General features: G+C 43.7%; 1 protein-coding gene across 1 annotated transcript; it reads right to left on the bottom strand.

Moving 5' to 3' along the window:
• Positions 1 to 17144: 17144 nt before the first annotated feature.
• LOC112236843 (zinc finger protein 706-like) lies at positions 17145 to 21667 on the bottom strand. Its single transcript, XM_042295043.1, has 3 exons — positions 21519 to 21667; positions 19145 to 19293; positions 17145 to 17845 (listed from the first exon to the last, which is right to left on the bottom strand). The coding sequence occupies exons 2-3, from the start codon at positions 19277 to 19279 to the stop codon at positions 17744 to 17746; spliced, it is 237 nt and encodes a 78-aa protein (XP_042150977.1). The 5' UTR covers positions 19280 to 19293; positions 21519 to 21667; the 3' UTR covers positions 17145 to 17743.
• Between the last annotated feature and the right edge of the window lie 1778 nt (positions 21668 to 23445).

Raw genomic sequence — 23445 nt, 5'->3', positions numbered from 1 at the left:
AGTAGAGAGTAGAGAGACTGGAGAGGAGAGAGACTAGAGATTCCAGAGAGTAGAGAGTAGAGAGACTGGAGAGGAGAGAGACTAGAGATTCCAGAGAGTAGAGAGATACTGGAGAGTCCAGAGAGCAGAGAGTAGAGAGAGAAGAAAGATGAGAGAGAGAGGAGAGAGGAGAGAGACTGAAGAGTAGAGAGAGGAGAAAGATGAGAGAGAGAGGAGAGAGGAGAGAGATTGAAGAGTAGAGAGAGAAGAGAGAGAGGAGAGAGAGAAGAGAGAGGAGAGAGACTGAAGAGTAGAGAGAAAAGAGAGAGGAGAGGAGAGAGAGAAGAGAGACTGAAGAGTAGAGAGAGATGAGAGAGAGAGCAGAGTAGAGAGAGAAGAGAGGTAGAGAGTGAGAAGAGATAGAGGAGAGATGAGAGACTGAAGAGTAGAGAGAGAGGAGAGAGATGAGAGAGAGAAGAGTGAGGAGAGAAACTGAAGAGTAGAGAGTAGAGAGAGACTGGAGAGTAGAGAGTAGAAAGAGTAGAGATAAGAGAGAGAAGAGAGAGACTGGCAAGCCCATAACACACAGAATGCAATTCTGGTTCCCAACCTTCCTGTTCAATGTACTAGGAGGTGTGTGGGGGAGGTTGTGTCAAGAGAGGACATGTTCAACTAGCCCTCATCACTACATTTGTCTGTATCTTTGGTCTGCCTGGTCTGTCAAAATCAGATTGTATTTGTCATATGCTTGGTAAACAACAGGTGTAGACTAACAGTGAAATACTGACTTACGGGTCCTTCCCAACAATGCAGAGAGAAATAAAATAGAGTAGAAAAATAAAACCCATAATAGATTCAGAATGAGGAAGGATAACTATGCAAGAGGATACCTATACAAGAGGTACCAGTACCGAGTCCATGTGCAGGAGTACCAGGTCATTGAGGTAGATATGTACTGTACATGTATGTAATGAGACAAATTAGTTGTTGGTTCCAGACTAGGTACAGCTGTACTGCTTGCCAAAAAAACAAACCAAAAAAAAAACACCAGGAAATCCATGTGATTCTAATTGTGGAAATCTGTTGCCAAGTATTCCCACATTCCCACTACACATCCCCATAATAGAGAGACAAGTGATCGTATACAAATGAAAGCAAGGCTTGGAATTATTGTTTTAGCCAAATATTATTTATGTTTGGGCTTCTTGTGGTCAATTGGCAGTCTACAAATGATTTGTAATTATGTTTCCGGCTCCCTGACCATCCACTCAAGAAAAAGAACAATCGTCCCGTGGCTGAATCTAGTTGATGATCCCTGGTTAATGAGTTGGATGGAGGGAGTCCTTGACAATTTTTCAGGGCACCGCCTGGCATAGCAGTCCTCGTGGCAGAGAGCTTAGCCCCAGTGATGTACTGGGCCATACACACTACCCAAGACATGATGCAGCCAGTCAATATGCTCTCAATGGTGCAGCTGTAGACCTTTTTGAGCATCTGTGGGCCAAATCGTTTCACCCTCCTGAGGGGGAAGAGGCATTGTCATGTCCTCTTTATGACTGTGCCCGTGTGTTTGGAACATGATCGATCCTTAGTGATATGAACACAGAGGAACTTATACACCTATCGATGTGAATGGGGGGGTGCTCGGCTCTTCGTTTCCTATAGTCCACGATCAGCTCCATTGTCTTGCTTACTTTGAGTGAGAGGTTGTTGTCCTGGCACCACACTGCCAGGTCTCTGACCTCCTCCCTATAGGTTGTCTGATCATTGTTGGTGATCAGGCCTACCACCATTGTGTCGTCAGCAAACTTGATGATGGTGTTGGAGTTGTGGCCACACAGTCATGGGTGAATAGGGGGTGAAGGAAGGGACTAAACATGCACCTGAAGGGCCCCCATGTTGAGCATCAGCGTGGCAGATGTGTTGCTACCCACCCTTACCACCTGGGGGCGACCCTTACCACCTGGGGGCGGCCCGTCAGGGAGTCCAGGATCCAATTGCAGAGGGAGGTGTTTAGTACCAGGGTCCTTAGCTTAGTGAGGAGCTTTGAGGGCACTATGGTGTTGATCGCTGAGCTGTAGTCAATGAATAGTATTCTCACATAGGTGTTCCTTTTGTCCAGGTGGGAAAGGGCAGTGTGGAGTACAATAGAGATTGTATCATCTCTGGATCTGTTAGGGTGGTATGCAAATTGGAGTGGGTCTAGGGTTTCTGGGATAATGGTGTTAATGTGAGCCATGACCAGCCTTTCAAAGCACTTCATGGCTACAGATAAGTGTGCTATGGAGTGGTAGTCATTCAGGCAGGTTACCTTGGCATTCTTGGGCACAGGGTCTATGGTGGTCTGCTTGAAACATGTAGGTATTACAGACTGGGTCAGGGAGAGGTTGAAAATGTCAGTGAAGACACTTGCCAGCTGGTCAGCACATGCTCTGAGTACACATCCTTGTAATCCATCTGGCCCTGGGGCTTTGTGAATGTTAACCGGTTGAAAGGTCTTACTCACGTCGGCTACGGAGAGCATGATTACACAGTCACCTAGAACAGCTGGTGCTCTCACCCATGGTTCAGTGCTGCTTGCGTCGCAGAGAATTAAGTCAGTCTTTGAGGAGTCATGGGAAACATGACTTTGATTATCTACAGTAGACCTCTTATGTACTGTATTTGATAATCTACAGTAGACCTCTTATGTACTGTATTTTATTATCTACAGTAGACCTCTTATGTACTGTATTTGATAATCTACAGTAGACCTCTTATGTACTGTATTTGATTATCTACAGTAGGCCTCTTATGTACTGTATTTGATTATCTACAGAAGACCTCTTATGTACTGTATTTGATTATCTACAGTAGGCCTCTTATGTACTGTATTTGATTATCTACAGTAGACCTCTTATGTACTGTATTTTATTATCTACAGTAGACCTCTTATGTACTGTATTTGATAATCTACAGTAGACCTCTTATGTACTGTATTTGATTATCTACCGTAGACCTCTTATGTACTGTATTTGATTATCTACAGTAGACCTCTTATGTACTGTATTTGATTATCTACAGTAGACCACTTACATACTGTATTTGATTATCTACAGAAGACCTCTTATGTACTGTATTTGATTATCTACAGTAGACCTCTTATGTACTGTATTTGATTATCTACAGTAGACCACTTACGTGCTGTATTTGATTATCTACAGTAGTTGTATACCGCGGGGGTTATTCGATGCTAATGCAGAACGCCACAGGATGTTTTTGTGCTGGTCAAGGGCAGTCAGGTCTGGGGTGAACCAAGGGCTATATCTGTTCTTAGTTCTACATTGTTTGAATAGGGCATGCTTATTTAAGATGGTGAGGAAAGCACTTTTAAAGAGTAGCCAGGCATCCTCTACTGACGGGTTGAGGTCAATATATTTCCAGGATACCCGGGCCAGGTCGATTAGAAAGGCCTGCTCGCTGAAGTGTTTTAGGGAGCGTTTGACAGTTTGGATAATCTAGTACTGAGAGTTAGACAGCGTTGTCAGTGTCAGTCCTTACCTGTTTTCTCATCACCTGATGCAACCTCAGCCAGGTAGCGCAAGCCGTCTCCTTTCATCTTCAGGTACAACACCTTACCGTCTGCAGGAGTGGCTTCTGGGATTACAGTCGTGGCCAAAAGTTTTGAGAATGACACAAATATTAATTTTCACAAAGTCTGCTGCCTCAGTTTGTATGATGGCAATTTGCATATACTCCAGAATGTTATGAAGAGTGATCAGATGAATTGCAATTAATTGCAAAGTCCCTATTTGCCATGCAAATTAACTGAATCCCAAAAAACATTTCCACAGCATTTCAGCCCTGCCACAAAAGGACCAGCTGACATCATGTCAGTGATTCTCTCGTTAACACAGGTGTGAGTGTTGACAAGGCTGGAGATCACTCTGTCATGCTGATTGAGTTCGAATAACAGACTGGAAGCTTCAAAAGGAGGTTGGTGCTTGGAAGCATTGTTCTTCCTCTGTCAACCATGGTTACCTGCAAGGAAACACGTGCCGTCATCATCGCTTTGCACAAAAAGGGCTTCACAGGCAAGGATATTGCTGCCAGTAAGATTCCACCTAAATCAACCATTTATCGGATCATCAAGAACTTCAAGGAGAGCGGTTCAATTGTTGTGAAGAAGGCTTCAGGGCGCCCAAGAAAGTCCAGCAAGCGCCAGGACCATCTCCTAAAGTTAATTCAGCTGTGGGATCGGGGCACCACCAGTATAGAGCTTGCTCAGGAATGGCAGCAGGCGTGAGGTCATCTGCACGCACAGTGAGGCAAAGAATTTTGGAGGATGGCCTGGTGTCAAGAAGGGCGGCAAAGAAGCTCTCCAGGAAAAACATCAGAGACAGACTGATATTCTGCAAAAGGTACAGGGATTAGACTGCTGAGGACTGGGGTAAAGTCATTTTCTCTGATGAATCCCCTTTCCGATTGTTTGGGGCATCCGGAAAAAAGCTTGTCCGGAGAAGACAAGGTGAGTGCTACCATCAGTCCTGTGTCATGCCAAGAGTAAAGCATCCTGAGACCGTTCATGTGTGGGGTTGCTTCTCAGCCAAGGGAGTGGGCTCACTCACAATTTTGCCTAAGAAAACAGCCATGAATAAAGAATGGTACCAACACATCCTCCGAGAGCAACTTCTCCCAACCATCCAGGAACAGTTTGGTGACGAACAATGCCTTTTCCAGCATGATAGAGCACCTTGCCATAAGGCAAAAGTAATAACTAAGTGGCTCGGGGAACAAAACATTGATATTTTGGGTCCATGGCCAGGAAACTCCCCAGACCTTAATCCCATTGAGAACTTGTGGTCAATCCTCAAGAGGCTGGTGGACAAACAAAACCCCACAAATTCTGACAAACTCCAAGCATTGATTATGCAAGAATGGTCTGCCATCAGTCAGGGTGTGGGCCAGAAGTTAATTGACAGCATGCCAGGGCGGATTGCAGAGGTCTTGAAAAACACTGCAAATATTGACCCTTTGCATCAACTTCCTGTAATTGTCAATAAAATCCTTTGACACTTATGAAATGATTGTAATTATACTTCAGTATTCATAGTAACATCTGACAATGATATCTAAAGACACTGAAGCAGCAAACTTTGTGGAAAATAATATTTGTGTCATTCTCAAAACTTTTGGCCACGACTGTAGATGGCTGTCCAGAAGAGCCTGCAGACAACACATGGGAGGAAATACTAAACATTGAATAAATTTGATTCAGAAAGTCCTGTCACCATGTGCATTTCAAACACTAAACATAGCCCAACACACTAAACTTCAGTTGCATACTGTCACCATAACGACCAATGTCACCATAACAACCACTGTCACCATAACCACTTGGTAAAATATAAGCTGAACCACCACCAGCCTCAATTCTCCCTGTCTGTCTGTCTGTCTGTCTGTCTGTCTGTCTGTCTGTCTGTCTGTCTGTCTGTCTGTCTGTCTGTCTGTCTGTCTGTCTGTCTGTCTGTCTGTCTGTCTGTCTGTCTGTCTGTCTGTCTGTCTGTCTCCACAGGGGCCTTAAATCTGTCCCCATTTACAACAGAGAGCATCATGGAGGCTAACTATGGCATTATGATGCCTCGTTTCAAACAATGTGCTCTGAGTGTAACCAATGTGAAATGGCTAGCTAGTTAGCGGTGGTGCGCGCTAATAGCGTTTCAATCGGTGACATCACTGGCTTTGAGACCTTGAAGTAGTGGTTCCCCTTGCTCTGCAAGGGCTGCGGCTTTTGTGGAGTGATGGGTAACGATGCTTTGTGGGTGTCAGTTGTTGATGTGTGCAGAGGGTCCCTGGTTCGAGCCCGGGTATGGGCGAGGGGACGGACTAAAGTTATACTGGAATATTGATGCTGTTGACCCGGATCACTGGTTGCTGCGGAAAATGAGGAGGTCAAAAGGGGGGTGAGTGTAACCGATGTGAAATGGCTAGCGGTGGTGCGCGCTAATTGCCTTTCAATCGGTGACATCACTCGCTTTGAGACCTTGAAGTAGTGGTTCCCCTTGTTCTGCAAGGGCTGTGGCCTTTGTGGAGCGATGGGTAATGATGCTTCGAGGGTGACTGTTGACGTGTGCAGAGCGTCCCTGGTCCACGGTCGGGGCGAGGGGACAGACGTGAAGTCTTTACTGTTACATGAGCACATGCAGAACTGCAGACTGCTTTAACAACCATGCAATGTTTACAAGCCAGTCAGAGTGACAGAGAGGGCGTGATCTCCTATAGTAGGTCAAAGAGACCTAGGACAGAGGAGGCTCAATTTAGAGCGCTGCACAGGCATGAATTTTAATCCCAAACCCAACTCCTGTCTGCAACATTCAGGCCCTACCCTACACAGGCCTGATTGCTTCTGCCTGAAACCCGAAATAACTTCCTCTGTTAGTAAATCCATTTGCTGCTGCTCCTCTGTGTTTCACTCGATCACTCCCTGCCCGCAGGCAGCCCGCTCTGCATGTTCTCTGTTTATGGCGGCGTTGAGTCTGTGTATCCATAGCAACGGCTCAGCATGTGCTGTTCTGCCAGATCTATTAAAGAAAGGTGGAGATAGGAATGAACGGAGGAACGCCCCACCCAGCACTGTCGACCAATCGCGTTTCCGTTGTCATGCTGCGTCACGCGTTGCTAAGCTAATCGTCTGACACCATGTTATGAGCTTAGTCAGATATGACTGTATTGCGCAGCAGAGACGAGGAACTGGCTCAGCTTCAAAATGTTAGTCATCAATTTAGTGATACCCAAGCCCTACCCGTTCACAAGTTGGGGCGGCAGGGTAGCCTAGTGGTTAGAGCATTGGACTCGTAATTGGAAGGTTGCAAGTTCAAACCCCTGAGCTGACAAGGTACAAATCTGTCGTTCTACCCCTGAACAGGCAGTTAACCCACTGTTCCTAGGCCGTCATTGAAAATAAGAATTTGTTCTTAGCCTAGTTAAATAAAGGTAAAAAAAAAAACTTCTTGATGAAAAAACTGTCCCTACCTGGCGCTAACTCTCTAGCTCAACTATTGCCCTGTGACTCCTCACCATACATGGAACAATACTGTAATGAAACAGGTCTCGAACCCTCGACCTGGCGCGCTATCAACTGTGCTGCAAAAGCATGCTCATGCGGCAGGGTCGATTTCCGTGTTACAATACATTAAACACAGCCCCAGCTGCCCTTACTAGTGTTATGGAGTCAAGCGCCATGGCTTGTCAAATCCTGTTATCGAATGCTTTAGCCTGCCTGGAGTCAAGCGCCAGACTGATAGGGCTTGTCAAATCCTGTTATCGTTTGCTTTAGCCTGCCTGGTTCTTGTCGAGTGGGAGATCTTTGTGGGCAATACTCAGCTTTGTCTCAGGGTAGAAGTTGATGGTTTGAGGATATCTCTCAAGTGGTGTCAATCAATTAAATGTATTTATATAGCCCTTCTTACATCAGCTGATGTCACGAAGTGCTGTACCGAAACCCAGCCTAAAACCCAAAACAGCAAGCAATGCAGGTGTAGAAGCACGGTGGCCAGGAAAATGCGTTGTGCAGACCGCACCACCCTCTGGAGAGCCTTGTGGTTGTGGGCGGTGCATTTGCCATACCAGGCGGTGATACAGCCCTACAGGATGCTCTCGATTGTGCAGCTGTAAAAGTTTGTGAGGGTAGTAGGTGACAAGCCAAATTTCTTCAGCCTCCTGAGGTTGAAGATGCATTGTTGCGCCTTCTTCACCACACTGTCTGTGTGGGTGGACCATTTCAGTTTGTCCGTGATGTCTACACCGAGGAACTTAAAACTTTCCACCTTCTCCACTACTGTCCCGTCGATGTGGATAGGGGGGTGCTCCCTCTGTTGTTTCCTGAAGTCCACGATCATCTCCTTTGTTTTGTTGACGTTGAGTGCGAGGTTGTTTTCCTGACACACTCCGAGTGCCCTCACCCACCTATAGGCTGTCTCGTCATTGTTGGTAATCAAGCCCACTACTGTTGTGTTGTCTGCAAACTTGATGATTTGGAGGCGTGCATGGCCACGCAGTCATGGGTGAACAGAGACTACAGGAGGGGGCTGAGAACACACCCTTGTGGGGCCCCAGTGTTGAGGATCAGTGAAGTGGAGATGTTGTTTCCTACCTTCACCACCTGGGGGGCGGCCCGTCAGGAAGTCCAGGACCCAGTTGCACAGTGCGGGGTTGAGACCCAGGGCCTCCAGTTTGATGATGAGATTGGAGGGTACTATGGTGTTGAATGCTGAGCTGTAGTCAATGAACAGCATTCTTACATAGGTATTCCTTTTGTCCAGATGGGATAGGGCAGTGTGCATTGTGATGGCGATTGCATCCTCTTTGGACCTATTGGGGAGGTAAGCAAATGGAAGTGGTTCTAGGGTGTCAGGTAAGGTGGAGGTGATATGATCATTGACTAGTCTCTCAAAGCACTTCATGATGACAGAAGTGAGTGCTATGAGGTGATAGTAATTTAGTTCAGTTACCTTACCCAGCGATACAAATACAATTTAACATAACATGGAAGCACTGTGTATCCTAATATTGTATTATCTTAGCTGTAGCTAGATGCACACACAGCTCATTCTGTGCGTGACACAAAAAAGAACAGCGAAGCCGCTTTCTTTCTAAAATTGCATAGCAAGTACAGCGCCATTTAATTAATCTAAATGTGTAATCAGAGAATAAATAAATGATTCTAAAATCCCAGCAGTTACCAACCTGAGTGTGGAGTAAAATTGTCTTGCTCCTGTGAAACAGCTGACTGGTCTCCGGTAGCAGGGAGGGATGACATCAAGGGCTACCAAGGCAACTGTTCTCTGATTGGCCTGCCTAGTCTGATTGGCCTGCCCACCATCTCTTCCACATGCCTCAAGGCATCTGGGACTACATTTTGCTATATAATTATGAGTTCCTAAAGAAAACAAGTTATACAATGTTTTTTTCCCTGTAATATATTGTATTTGTATATTGCTTTATATCCAAATCAAATCATATTTTATTTGTCACATACACATGGTTAGCAGATGTTAATGCGAGTGTTGCGAAATGCTTGTGCTTCTAGTTACCACATTATTGCAGATTGAGATTGAAGAATTGTTAGACTACTCAGGCACCTATTCAGTTTTTAGCCATTTGGTAACAGACCCTTTTAATTATTTAATGCAATACAGTGCAGTTGAGGACAAACTGAGTTGGGACCTATTGCCAGACACAGTTGCTGGTAGTCTGGATTCCAAACGGACTTCACTGTAATGATATGGTAATTTATAATCCAGGGTCGCTACAATATATAACCCTAACCAAACCATGGTAACACTGCTACATCAGTGCAGTCACACAAATACAGTGCCTTCAGAAAGTATTCATACCCCTTGACTTATTCCACATTTGGTTACGTACAGCCTAAACTCAAAATGGATTAACTAGTCTTTAATTCCTCACCCATCTACACAAACTACCCCATAATGACAAAGTGAAAACAGGTTTTTAGACATTTTTTGTACATTTATTGAAAATGAAATACAGAAATATCTCATTTACATACGTATTCACACCCGTGAGTCAATACATGTTAGAATCACATTTGGCAACATTTCCAGCTGTGAGTCTTGCTTAGGAAGTCTAAGAGCTTGGCACACCCGTACAATATTTACACATTATTATTAAAACAATTCTTCAAGCTCTGTCAAGTAGATTGTTGATCATCACTAGAAAAACATTTTTAAATCTTGCCGTAGACGAGTGGCGCACCGGTCTAGGGCACTGCATCTCAGTGCTAGAGGCGTCACTACAGACCTTGGTTCAATTCCAGGCTGTATCACAACCGGCCGTGATTGGGTGTCCCATAGGGCGGTGCACAATTGGCTCAGGTTTGGCCAAGGTACGGGAGGGTTTGGCCGGGGTAGGGGAGGGTTTGGCCGGGGTAGGCCGTCATTGTAAATAATAATTTTTTCTTAACTGACTTGCCTAGTTAAATAGAAATGAATAGATTTTCAAGCCGATTGAAGTTTAAACTAAGTGGATCACTCAGGAACATTGAAGGTGGTCTTGGTACGCAACTCCAGTGTATATTTGGCCTTGTGTTTAAGGTTATTGTCCTGCTGAAAGCTGAATTCATCTCCCAGTGTCTAGTGGAAAGCAGACTGAACCAGGTTTTCCTCTAGGTTTTTGCCTAAGTTTAGCTCTATTCCATTTATTTTAATCCTATAGAAAACTCCCTAGTCCTTGCCGATGACAAGCATACCATAACATGATGCAGCCACCACCGTGCTTGAAAATATGAAGCGTTCTACTCAGTGATGTCTTTGTTGTGTTTTCCCAAGTACATTTATTTTTTCCAGTTTTACTTTAGTGCCTTATTGCAAACAGGATGCATCTTTTGGAAAATGTTGTATTCTGTACAGGCTTCCTTCTTTTCACTGTCATTTAGGTTAGTATTGTGGAGTAACTACAATGTTGTTGATCCATCCTCAGTTTTTTCCTATAACAGCCATTACACTCTATAACTGTTTTAAAGTCACCATTGGGCTCATGGCGAAATCCCTGAAGGGTTTCCTTCCTCTCTGGCAACTGAGTTAGGAAGGACGCCTGAACTTTGTAGTGACTGGGTGTGTTGATACACCATCCAAAGTGTAATTAATAACTCTATGCTCAAAGGCAGGGCCGGCCCGTTCATTAGGCAGGATTAGGCTAATACCTAAGGCGGCAGATTGATGAGGGCGGCATTTTCGGAGCTAAACTGACAAAGACACACCTCCAACAACACTTAAACACTTAAAACCTCACATAATTCTGCCCCAAAACAATTACAATTTCTCTCAACCAGTGGCATATAGGCTTTTTAGGTGAGGGCTGATGCCGCCATATGATAAGCAGTGCCCACTTTGACAAAGGCAGGGAATATGTATCTTGTCCAAAATATGTAACTTGTCCATTCCCAGCGCACCTCTCCAGGGTGCTGTTGGAGAGATGCATCGCTGCACTCCACCAACACACAGAGCATTTAGAAAGTATTCACACCCCTTAACTTTTTCCACATTTTGTTACTTTACAGCCTTTTTCTAAAATTGATTAAATAAATAAAAATCCTCATCAATCTACACACAATACACAATATCGGCAAAGCGAAAAAAAGATTTTTAGAAATGTTTGCCAATTTATAAAAACCTTACAACAGAAGTACCTTATTTAGATAAGTATTCAGACCCTGTATTCAGTACTTTGATATTTCCGTTTTTCTTTTTTATATATACATTTGCAAAAATAAAAAAGAAACATATTTTTGCTTTGTCATTATGGGGTATTGTGTGTAGATTGATGAGAGAAGAAAACAATTTAATACATTTTAGAATAAGGCTGTAACGTAACAAAATGTAGAAAAAAATCAGGGGGTCTGAATACTTTCCAAATGCACTGTAAATCATGTAGCAGATATAGGATATGATAGAAAGAGCATGTGGCCTATTCTGTAGCCTACAGGCTGGAGATAAATTGGAGGACAATGTAATGAGACCTTTTAGGATATATCATGCAGGTTTCTCCCATCAAATAGCCTAACCTAAATGGCACCCAATCAAATAGCCTAACCTAAATGGCACCCAATCAAATAGCCTAACCTAAATGGCACCCAATCAAATAGCCTAACCTAAATGGTGCCCGATCAAATAGACTAACCTAAATGGTGCCCGATCAAATAGCCTAACCTAAATGGTGCCCGATCAAATAGCCTAACCTAAATGGCACCCAATCAAATAGCCTAACCTAAATGGCGCCCGATCAAATAGCCTAACCTAAATGGCACCCAATCAAATAGCCTAACCTAAATGGTGCCCGATCAAATAGCCTAACCTAAATGGTGCCCGATCAAATAGCCTAACCTAAATGGTGCCCGATCAAATAGCCTAACCTAAATGGTGCCCGAGCAAATAGCCTAACCTAAATGGTGCCCGATCAAATAGCCTAACCTAAATGGTGCCCGATCAAATAGCCTAACCTAAATGGTGCCCGAGCAAATAGCCTAACCTAAATGGTGCCCGATCAAATAGCCTAACCTAAATGGTGCCCGATCAAATAGCCTAACCTAAATGGTGCCCGATCAAATAGCCTAACCTAAATGGTGCCCGATCAAATAGCCTAACCTAAATGGTGCCCGATCAAATAGCCTAACCTAAATGGTGCCCGAGCAAATAGCCTAACCTAAATGGCGCCCAATCAAATACCTTAACCTAAATCGCGCCCAATCAAATACCTTAACCTAAATGGCGCCCAATCAAATACCTTAACCTAATCAAATAAAAAAAAATACCAATCAAATAAAACACATATCCTAAAAACAGGAAATATCAAAATAAAATGGTCAATATGGAATGGGACAATCTACTCACAACTGCTGCTCAGGAGTTTTATCCACTGGCCTAAATTGTCATGATCAGTGGTTTGAGGTTTGTATCCGTCAGACGAGCTGATCACGACAAAAAATAAAATACTGCTGCATTTCCCGCTGTATAAACACAAGGCAAATAGGCTCAGGAGAACTCGTGATAAAGTTGGGGAGCTGATATTCAGAGCTTAAATAGCCAAATTGATTAGTCACAGAAATCAGGACTAATAAAGCCAATGCAACGGCCTGTTTTACAAACGCTGGGCAAAGCACATGGATGGGAATTCATAAAAATTCGAATCATGATCCTTCAGTTTAGAATGCAATACGTTTTATCAGCTGTGTTGACAGTTTAATGGCTGGGATGGGGACAAAGTGTGACACCACTCTGGCCCCCGAGGACTGGAGTTGCCCATCCCTTCTGTAGGCTATACCTCAGTAAGCACGGACCAACGAGGACTGGAGTTGCCCATCCCTTCTGTAGGCTATACCTCAGTAAGCACGGACCAACGAGGACTGGAGTTGCCCATCCCTTCTGTAGGCTATACCTCAGTAAGCACGGACCGATGAGGACTGGAGTTTCCCATCCCTTCTATAGGCTATACCTCAGTAAGCACGGACCGACGAGGACTGGGGTTGCCCATCCCTTCTGTAGGCTATATACCTCAGTAAGCACGGACCGACGCTGATGCCTTTTGGACATCTTTTTTTGGCCCTGTCTGGATCGGCCTTGATTTCCACATTCGCGGACATAATTTTTTGGCCCAGTCTGGACCAAATCTGAACCAATCATAGACGTTTCTGTTTGGTTCAGATTCTGTCCTGTCTGGACCAGCCTTGATTTGGCCTAAACATAGACTAATATAAATTACATATTTTCAACATTCAGAACCGTCAAGTAACCTGATTTTAACGTCCGGAAAATACATCATTTCACCTTTCCTTCAGGACTTAATTTGAATACCTTCAACGTCTGGAAAATACATATTTTACATGCCTTTTCAACGTAATTTTGCTTTCTGGGACTATTCTTGTAGGGGCAGAATTTTTTTGTGTCTTGCCTAGGGTTGCAGAACGTCCAGGATCGGCCCTGCTCAAAGGGATATTCAATGTCTGTTTTATTTTGGATTTTTACCCATCTACCAATAGGTGCCCTTCTTTGCGAGGCATTGGAAAATCTCCCTGGTCTTGTGGTTGAAATTCACTGCTCGACTGAGGGACCTTATCGACAGTATAATTGTACTGTATGTGTGGGGTACAGAGATGAGGTAGTCATAATTATTTTTAATATTAAACCCTATTCTTGCACACAGAGTGAGTCCATGCAACTTATTATGTGATTTAGCAAATGTTTACTCCTGAATTTATTTTGGCTTTCCATAACAAAAGGGTTGAATATGAATACTTGACTCAAGACAATTCAGCTTTTTATTTTGAATGAATTTATAAAAATGTCTAAAAACATAATTCCACTATGAAGTGATGGGGTATTGTGTATAGATCTGTGACACAATCTCAATTGAATCCATTTAAAATTCAGGCTGTAACACAACAAAACACGGAAAAAGTCAAGGGTGTGAGTACTTTCTGAAGGCACTGTGCTTGTGTAGTCTCACGTTGTCTCATTTTCCGGTAATGAGCTTATTTCCTTATTAATGTACAAGGTTTAATGGAGGAAGCGAGCGTTAAGTGAATGGCTGTCAGAAAGGAAGGAGGGAGTAGGAAGGACTGTGACAGAGGAGACAAGAAAGAAACTCAACAATTCCACTGGTCCGAGTCAGCACCTGAGGACCAGACCAGTCAGCTTGTTACCTGGAGAGGATACAAGAGGAAAACATACTATTGTATAAATTAACAATGGACACATCTGATGTTCTGTCTTGTAGGTGCAATTTGAATGCACAAAAATACCGTGACGAGATCCTGAGGCCCATTGTTTTTTAAAGGTATCTGTGACCAACAGATGCATATCTGTATTCCCAGTCATGTGAAATCCATAGATTAGGGCCTAATGAATTTATTTAAATTGACTGATTTCCTCATATGAACTGTAACTCTGTATCTTTGAAATTGTTGAATGTTGCATTTTTTTTTTACATTATACTCTAATAAAAGCCCTGTCTAGTATCCTTCTACTTTAATAAAAGCCCTGTCTAGTATCCTTCTGCTCTAATAAAAGCCCTGTCTAGTATACTTCTACTCTAATAAAAGCCCTGCCTAGTAAACCTCTACTCTAATAAAAGCCCTGTCTAGTATCCTTCTACTCTAATAAAAGCCCTATCTAGTATCCTTCTACTCTAATAAAAGCCCCTGTCTCTATTATCTTTCTCCATCCACAGGGAATAGTGGTCTATATTCCAGTAACATTCTCTCCCTTTCCGACAGTGATATTCTAAAAGACTCTTCAGAAAGATATGGCTCTCTCTATTTCATAAGTAGATAGTTTATATACGAAACAGAAATAACTGATTAATGTCAAATGAATGGTGAGAAACTGATTATCTGCACTCTAACTGAAATCATATACTAGAATCCAGCAAGACCAGCTGAAGGAAGACATTACTTTATTTAATTTAAAAAAATTAAATGAATCATGTACTAGAATCCAGATTTTTAAAAATCGAACCTTTAATTCATTAATTTATGCCAGTTCCAGTCAAAAGTTGACACACCGACTCATTCAAGGGTTTTGTTTTATTTTTGAAAAACTATTTTCTACATTGTAGAATAATAGGGAAGACATTCAAACTATGAAATAACACATATGGAATCATATAGTAACCAAAAAAAGTGTTAAATAAAAATACATTTTATTTTTTGATGTTCTTCAAAAATGATGACGACGACATTCTTGGCGTTCTCTCAACCAGTAATTATTATATATATATTTTTTTAACCCTTTTTCTCCCCAATTTCGTGTTATCCAATTGATAGTTACAGTCTTGCTGCAACTCCCGTACGGACTCGGGAGAGGCGAAGGTCGAGAGTCCTCCCGAAACACAACCTCACTGCTTCAGGGACACAATGCCTGTTTAACCCGGATGCCATCCACACCAATGTCGGAGGAAACACTGTACAGCTGGCGACCGTGTCAGCATGCACTGTGCCCGACCCGCCACAGGAGTCGCTAGTGCGCGATGGAACAAGAACATCCCTGCCGGCCAAACCCTCCTCTATCCCGGACGCTGGGCCAATAGTGCGCCGCCTCATGGGTCTCCCGGTCGTGGCCGGCTGCGACAGAGCCTGGACTCGAACCAGGATCTGTAGTGGCACAGCTAGCAACTGCAATGCAGTGCCTTAGACCACTGCGCCACTCGGGAGGCTGTGAATTTCTTTCCTCCTTAATGCATTTGAGCCAATCAGTTGTGTTTTGACAAGGTAGTGTAGGTATACAGAAGATATAACTAGTTTGTAAAAGACCAAGTCCATATTATGTCAAGAACAGCTCAAATAAACAAAGAGAAACAACAGTCCATTATTATTTTAAGACATGAATGTCAGTCAATCCAGACCATTTCAAGAACCCTGAAAGTTTCAAGTGGAGTCACAAAAACCATCAAGCGCTATGACGCAACTGGCTCTCACTAGGAATGCCACAGTAAAGGAAGACCCAGAGTTACCTGTAGAGGATAAGTTCATTAGAGTTACCAGCCTCAGAAATTGCATCCCAAATAAATCCTTCACAGAGTTCAAGTAACAGACACATCTCAACATCAATTGTTCAGGAGACTGCATGAATCAGGCCTTCATGGATGGAATTGCTGCAAATAAATCACTACTAAAAGGCACCAATAAGAAGAAGAGACTTGCTTGGGCCAAGAAACACAGGCAATGAACATTAGACCGGTGGAAATCTGTCCTTTGGTCTGAGTCCAACTTAGAAATGTTGGGTTCCAACCGCCGTGTCTTTGTGAGACGGATAGTAGGTGAAAGGATAAACTCTGCATGTGTGGTTCCCACCATGAAGCGTGGAGGTGTGATGGTGCCACTGTCTGAGTTATTTATAATTCAAGGCACATAACCAGCATGGCCATCCCATCTGGTTTGGGCTTCGTGGGACTATCATTTGTTTTTCAACAGGACAATGACCCAACACACCTCCAGGCTGTGTAAGGGCTATTTGACCAAGGAGAGTGATGGAGTGCTGCATCAGATGACCTGGCCTCCACAATCACCCGACCTCAACCCAATTCAGATGGTTTGGGATGAGTTGGACCGCAGAGTGAAGGAAAAGCAGCCAACAAGTGCTCAGCATATGTGGGAACTTTAAAACTTTTGGAAAAGCATTCCAGGTGAAGCTGGTTGTGAGAATGCCAAGAGTATGTCATCAAGGCAAAGAGTGGCTACTTTGAAGAATCTCAAACACTTTTATGGTTACTACATGATTCCATGTGTGTTATTTCATAGTTTTGATACCTACACTATTATTCTACAATGTAGAAAATAGTCAAAATAAAGAAAAAGGTGTCCAAACATTTGACTGGTAGTGTCGGAGACAGAACAGAATTAAGGCCCAGTACGGTCATGGATGTATGGGTCAGTATTATTTCCTTCGCCTCTCTTTCCTGTAAAATGTCTACATGGACCGTAAATGAACTCTGCTTCTTTTTCATCATCAAAAGAGCCAACACTCCTGTACTGGTACACTGCATGTGAAACTGAACATGACGCCATCTAGTGGAGAAAACAAAAACCCAGGATGTGTTTGACCAAGTGTTGTTGGAAAGAGAAAGTTCCAGAACAGTTTCCATTACAGAGCTCCGCCACCAGATGAAGCAGATACTAAACAAGGCCAACTTTATTGAATGTTATATTACATCATTGGGGCATGAATGCATTTTCCAAGTGTACAAATTATGCTGAGGAGTTTGATGTGAATTAGAAAACAAGTCACAACATGTTTCAGCTTGGATCATCGCTGTCAAAAATGATGGGTTTGATCAGCCAAAAACAAAGCATTGATTAGAGCTAGAAGAGAAGAATGCTACAGACCTAACACCAGATCAGGGATCATCTTCAACCTCTCACAGCTGGGAATGGACATCTGCTCCATTCTACCCAACATTCAATTATAAACTAAAAGGAAACAATGAAAGAGATTGTGTCTATTTCTAGGTAATCCACAGGGAGAAACTGGAAACTAGGATGAAAGATCAACAAAAGAGACATTAGGCATTTAACAAGAGGGGTTTGTTTTCTGTTTGAGGGTGTGGATAAGGGAGAGAGGGGGGTTTGTTTTCTGTTTGAGGGTGTGGATAAGAGAGCGAGGGGTTTGTTTTCTGTATGAGGGTGTGGATAAGAGAGAGATGGGTTTGTTTTCAGCATTGACAGTTTGCCTTAAACAAGGAACATAGCTGGGGTCTTCAGTGGGAGTCCGGTTCAGATGCCAGAGTCAACATCGACCAGCTCTGGGGGCATTGGTGATTTGGGGTGTTTACTCTCAAAATGCTGCTTGAAGGTTTTGGGATCCGGCATCTGTGACTGTAGAGGCAATACAAGGGACAGGGGCCTTAATCATTTGCATTCAACTTATTTCATAGGATTATGTTGCTATTTCAACTGAAAGAGTCAAATACCACAACAACAATTGTGTTAAGTAACAAACCATAAAAAAATAATGCATGATTGAGAAATCTGGTTGGAAAACAAGAGCTGCTGTATTTGGGAAACTGTATGAACAGAGCTACAGCGGATCGGCAGCTACGCCTGGACTACAGCGGATCGGCAGCTACGCCTGGAATACAGCGGATCGGCAGCTACGCCTGGACTACAGCGGATCGGCAGCTACGCCTGGACTACAGCGGATCGGCAGCTACGCCTGGACTACAGCGGATCGGCGGCTACGCCTGGACTACAGCGGATCGGCGGCTACGCCTGGACTACAGCGGATCGGCGGCTACGCCTGGACTACAGCGGATCGGAGGCTACGCCTGGACTACAGCGGATCGGCGGCTACGCCTGGACTACAGCGGATCGGCGGCTACGCCTGTACTACAGCGGATCGGCGGCTACGCCTGTACTACAGCGGATCGGCGGCTACGCCTGGACTACAGCGGATCGGCGGCTACGCCTGGACTACAGCGGATCGGCGGCTACGCCTGGACTACAGCGGATCGGCGGCTACGCCTGGACTACAGCGGATCGGCGGCTACGCCTGGACTACAGCGGATCGGCGGCTACGCCTGGACTACAGCGGATCGGCGGCTACGCCTGGACTACAGCGGATCGGCGGCTACGCCTGGACTACAGCGGATCGGCGGCTACGCCTGGACTACAGCGGATCGGCGGCTACGCCTGGACTACAGCGGATCGGCGGCTACGCCTGGACTACAGCGGATCGGCGGCTACGCCTGGACTACAGCGGATCGGCGGCTACGCCTGGACTACAGCGGATCGGCGGCTACGCCTGGACTACAGCGGATCGGCGGCTACGCCTGGACTACAGCGGATCGGCGGCTACGCCTGGACTACAGCGGATCGGCGGCTACGCCTGGACTACAGCGGATCGGCGGCTACGCCTGGACTACAGCGGATCGGCGGCTACGCCTGGACTACTGTGGATCACCATGGTCATATTCACTAGACAAACAGAAGAAAACAGACTGAAAAAGGGAGGAACAACGCCTTTCTTCTTTCCAAAAATAAATATTTGCTTTTTCATTGGAAAACAGTCGGCGGCTACGTTTTACACTAATGAATACGACCTGTTGATCTTGCGGAAGGTCAAAATGGTTCGTAGTCCCTGATTGAAGAGCAACCACTTGTCTTTAAGGAACTCACCAGGCAGACACCGCAGGTGTGCACTAAAGCTGCCTTTGCGGCCGTCTTCTGATCATGTCCCTTGGCCTTCTTGGCCTCCGCTTGTTTCTTGGCATTCTTCTGCTGAGACTGGACTTTTTGATGACCACGTGCCATGTCTGGTCCTAGAGCTGGAGGTACAAGCCAACAGGCTGGGTGAGTGTTACTGAATAGGTTGTTATCAATAAAACCTCACACTACGCTGCAGAGTGTGTGTGTTGGTCGGGGGGGCGCGTGTGTGTGTGTGCGTTGGTCTGGGGGGTACTGTGTGAGCGCGGGCGCTGTGTGCGTTGGTCAGGGGGCGCCGTGTACATTGGTGGGGGCATGTTTGTGGGGTGTGTGAGTATTAAGTATCCAGAGGTGTAAAGTACTTCAGTAAAAATACTTTAAAGTACTACTTAAGTAGTTTTTTGTGGTATCTGTACTTTACTATTTATATTTTTGACAACTTTGACTTCACTACATCCCTAAAGAAAATAATGTACTTTTTACTTAATACATTTTACCCTGACCCAAAGGTACTCAAAACATTTTGAATGCTCAGCAGGACAGGAAAATAGTCCAATTCACACACTTATCAAGAGAACATCCCTGGTCATCCCTACTGCCTCTGATCTGGCAGACTCACTAGACAGAGAACATCCCTGCTGCCTCTAATCTGGCAGACTCACTAAACACATATGCTTTGTTTGTAAAAAATTATGTCTGAGTGTTGGAGTGTGCCCCTGGTTTACTTAATATAAGGAATTTGAAATACTTTTACTTTTGATATTTCAGTATATTTTAAACCAAATACTTTTAGACTTTTACTCAAGTTGTATTTTACTGGGTGACTTACTTTACCTGGAGTCATTTTCTATTAAGGTATCTTTACTTTTACTCAAGTATGACAATTGGATACTTTTTCCACCACTACAAGTATCTAATTTGCATAAAGTAGTAGTGTTCCCAAACTGGCGGCCTGCGAGGCGAATTTGGCCCCCCAAGTTTTCTGAGCAATTTTTTTGATATTTGAAAAAAAAGAAAAGATTTCTAATTTTCATTGTTGGACATAAGAATCTGTTCTGAAGTATTCCCACACAGAGAAACACGTGATTGTATACAAATGTAAGCAAGGTTTGAAATTATTGTTTTTGAGTACTATTATATCTGCAGCCCCCCCAACAATCCGCTCAAGAAAAACAAACAGCCGCTGCTTAATCTAGTTGATAAACCCTGAAGTAGTATAAAACCCTTGTATTGTAATTTCAGAATTTGTTTCAAATTGTGGTGTGAGTGTTGGTGCTGTGTGAGTGTGTAGTATAAAAAGCTGTTTTCTAAATTCATAAATTGTTTCAAACGTCTGTATAAAGCATGATCACCCTACCTTACATTATTATTGGTAAAATGGACTGAAATTACCTTAAGTATGTATTCTGTACTGCCTCATTTGCAAAGTAAATTCCTAATTTGCATCCTACAGCATTTCATAACATGGCCAGGGCAATATAAATTATGTATTAATATAACTATATGCCTGAGCTTGATCTGTTAACGTTAGCTCAAGGTGAACATTGTAAACTCATCCACAGTAGCTACAAAAAAAAATATGAATAGCTAGCTCGGCTACGGTCTGATCCACGAGGATATCGGCTAACGCTAGGTAGCTACGTGGTTCGCTAGCTAAATACTACTCACATAGCTCTGGTCCATTGGCCGACGACAACTGCTCGTTGGGACGATACGACGCATGCGTGTGGATCAACGCTAATCCGTCAATTTCGCATTTTTTGGGGGGGGCGACACCCTTCGCACAGTGAAAACAACCTTCCCAAGTAACATCTGTACTTTAGGCAGTCACGAAAGTATATTGAATATCCAGTCATTAAACTAAATTTAAGAAATAAAAATTCGGAAAGGGCAGAGACAACTCATTGTCGTCGCGCGATGGATCAGAGCTAATACGGACATAACCAGACAGCTTGGCTAGTTACCGTTGGTTAGCTGGCCAGGTTAGCTAGCTAAACATATAGCTACCTAGTTATCTAGCTAGATATGGGTGATAACCCCAAATACACCGCACTGTGATGACTCACAAAACGAGTGAGAAGAACGTTAGTTATCAGAAACGTTATCTTTGACTGAACGGCGATTGGTCGTATGCTAGCTGGCTAGCTAAATAATTAGCGCTAGCTCTGTTGTTAGCAAACATGCTAAGCTTCCAGCTGACCATATGGCAGACTGGCTAGCTAGCAACGTCCCGGTTTGTAGTTGATAAAGGCATACTGTTACATACGATAAGGTGCGCTAATGCTAGATTAAATAAAATAAGAATTGTCGAATAAATGTAGCTGCCTAGCAAGATACTATACATTACCTCAGTCTTGGCAACAAAAAAAAAGGTCTGGATGGCAACGCTGTTCAAAAGCTTCACGAAAATGTGGCACACAGCTGATGTGGTTAGCCAAGCTAGCTACTTCCTCTTCTTTGGTATTATGGCGGTCCGCAAACAAATCTTATAGGTGCATGCCGCCACCTACTGTATTGGCTGTGCATCAGCCTGCTATTCTGTATGCATTCATTACACTTTATGAACAAATTGTCTCCTCATCACTAGTCCACTACTTGGCCCTGGCTGATCCTACACCAGGCCAGCAGCCTGGGAGGACGGGACACTATCGTTCAAAACACCTTGCAATTTTTCTGCAGTAAAATTTCGTACACCCATGTACTTCTTTGTAGCTGCCACCACAACATCTATCCTCTGTAATTTACCTTCCATTCCTGCGGTACAGTTAACAACCATGGCCATCAACGCCAAAAAACAAACCTTACTGAAGCACATGTTACTCCTATCACTCTCTATTGACCACAGCCTACTCACAGGGATCTCACCCTGGACCCATCTTCCTCTACTACTCTCTTTACTGCCTCAGCATACAACATCTTCTGTACTACTTTGATCCTGGCAACCTCAACCTGACTTTCTATCACTGGACCCCTTTGATCTCCAGCACCATTGGTACCCCTACAGTTTACACACACAACTTTGTCTAACGATACTACACATTCCTTTGTCTCATGTCCTCCTGCAAACTTCTCACATATAGTAATCTTCCTCCTACACACTGCTGCCACATGACCAAAAGCTTGACACCTGAAACACTGTAATGGGTGTGGGACAAAAGCTCTCACGGCGTAACTAACACATACTAACTCGAATTTATCTGGTTAAAACCCTGCATCAAAACTCAGTAGTACATACAGTGTCGTCTCTGTTTCACCACACTCACCACCAGGTCTGCGCCGCACCAAACAGCGTGTGTCACAGACACTGGGAATCTTCAACTTCAGTTGGCCCTCAACACTTAATACCACTACAGTGATAACTCTTTTCAATGGCTCTCTGCTCCAGAGAGGAAAGCAAGTCACAGTCGTAGTCCCCAGTCGCATGATGCGGAATGCACGCTCCCTCTCGACAGCAGAAACGCAAAAAAACAACACAATTCCACTTCGAGTCACTTTCACCGACCCAACCTTCCCCAACCTCTTGTCCACCTAACCTGACACCACATATGGATCAGTCAGAAGGCAAGGATCCATTCTCTGAAAAACAAAAAAATATATATTCATCACCATCAGAACAAGGCTCAAACTCGGTGGTCTTCACTGCAACTGCCACCCCTGTTAATTCATACTCACTCTCATCATGTTACATTTTCTTCTGCAGCAGTCCATATTTACTCTTAATGTGATCCACTTTCTTCCAACCTCCATGGGTTTCCCTGACTCCATCTCCAAGTCCGACAATCATTTGGGCGAACCCGCCATCTTGTCATCTTGTCATTCCAAGCTAGCTAGCTGGCTGACCAACATATGTGTCACATGACTCTTTGTGGCAAATGAATCAATTCAATTTAAGGGTTTTATTGGCATGGGAAACATAAGTTAACATTGCCAAAGCAAGTGCACTAGATAATAAACAAAAGTTAAATAAACAATAAAAATATACAGTAAACATTACACTCAAAGAAGTTCCAAAAGAATAAAGACATGTCAAATGTCATTATGTCTATATACAGTGTTGTAACGATGTACAAATAGTTAAAGTACAAAAGGGAAAATAAGTCAACTTAAATATGCTTTTTATTTACAATGGTGTTTGTTCTTCATTGGTTGACATTTTCTTGCGGCAACATGGCACAAATCTTGCTGCTGTGATGGCACACTGTGGTATTTCACCCAATAGATATGGGAGTTTATCAATATTGGGTTTGTTTTTGAATTCTTTGTGGGTCTGTGTA

Source organism: Oncorhynchus tshawytscha, linkage group LG13 (genome assembly GCF_018296145.1).
Source record: "Oncorhynchus tshawytscha isolate Ot180627B linkage group LG13, Otsh_v2.0, whole genome shotgun sequence".
NCBI classification, from domain to species: domain Eukaryota; kingdom Metazoa; phylum Chordata; class Actinopteri; order Salmoniformes; family Salmonidae; genus Oncorhynchus; species Oncorhynchus tshawytscha.
This window is presented reverse-complemented; position numbering and strand designations above follow the sequence as displayed.

Bases quoted from the DNA above. Each gene is read 5' to 3' on its own strand.
- LOC112236843 (XM_042295043.1), bottom strand. From the start codon at position 19,279: ATGGCACGTGGTCATCAAAAAGTCCAGTCTCAGCAGAAGAATGCCAAG. The intron at 17,846-19,144 runs GTGAGTTCCTTA...TTGCCTCTACAG, and splicing joins ACACCTGCGGTGTCTGCCTG to TCACAGATGCCGGATCCCAA.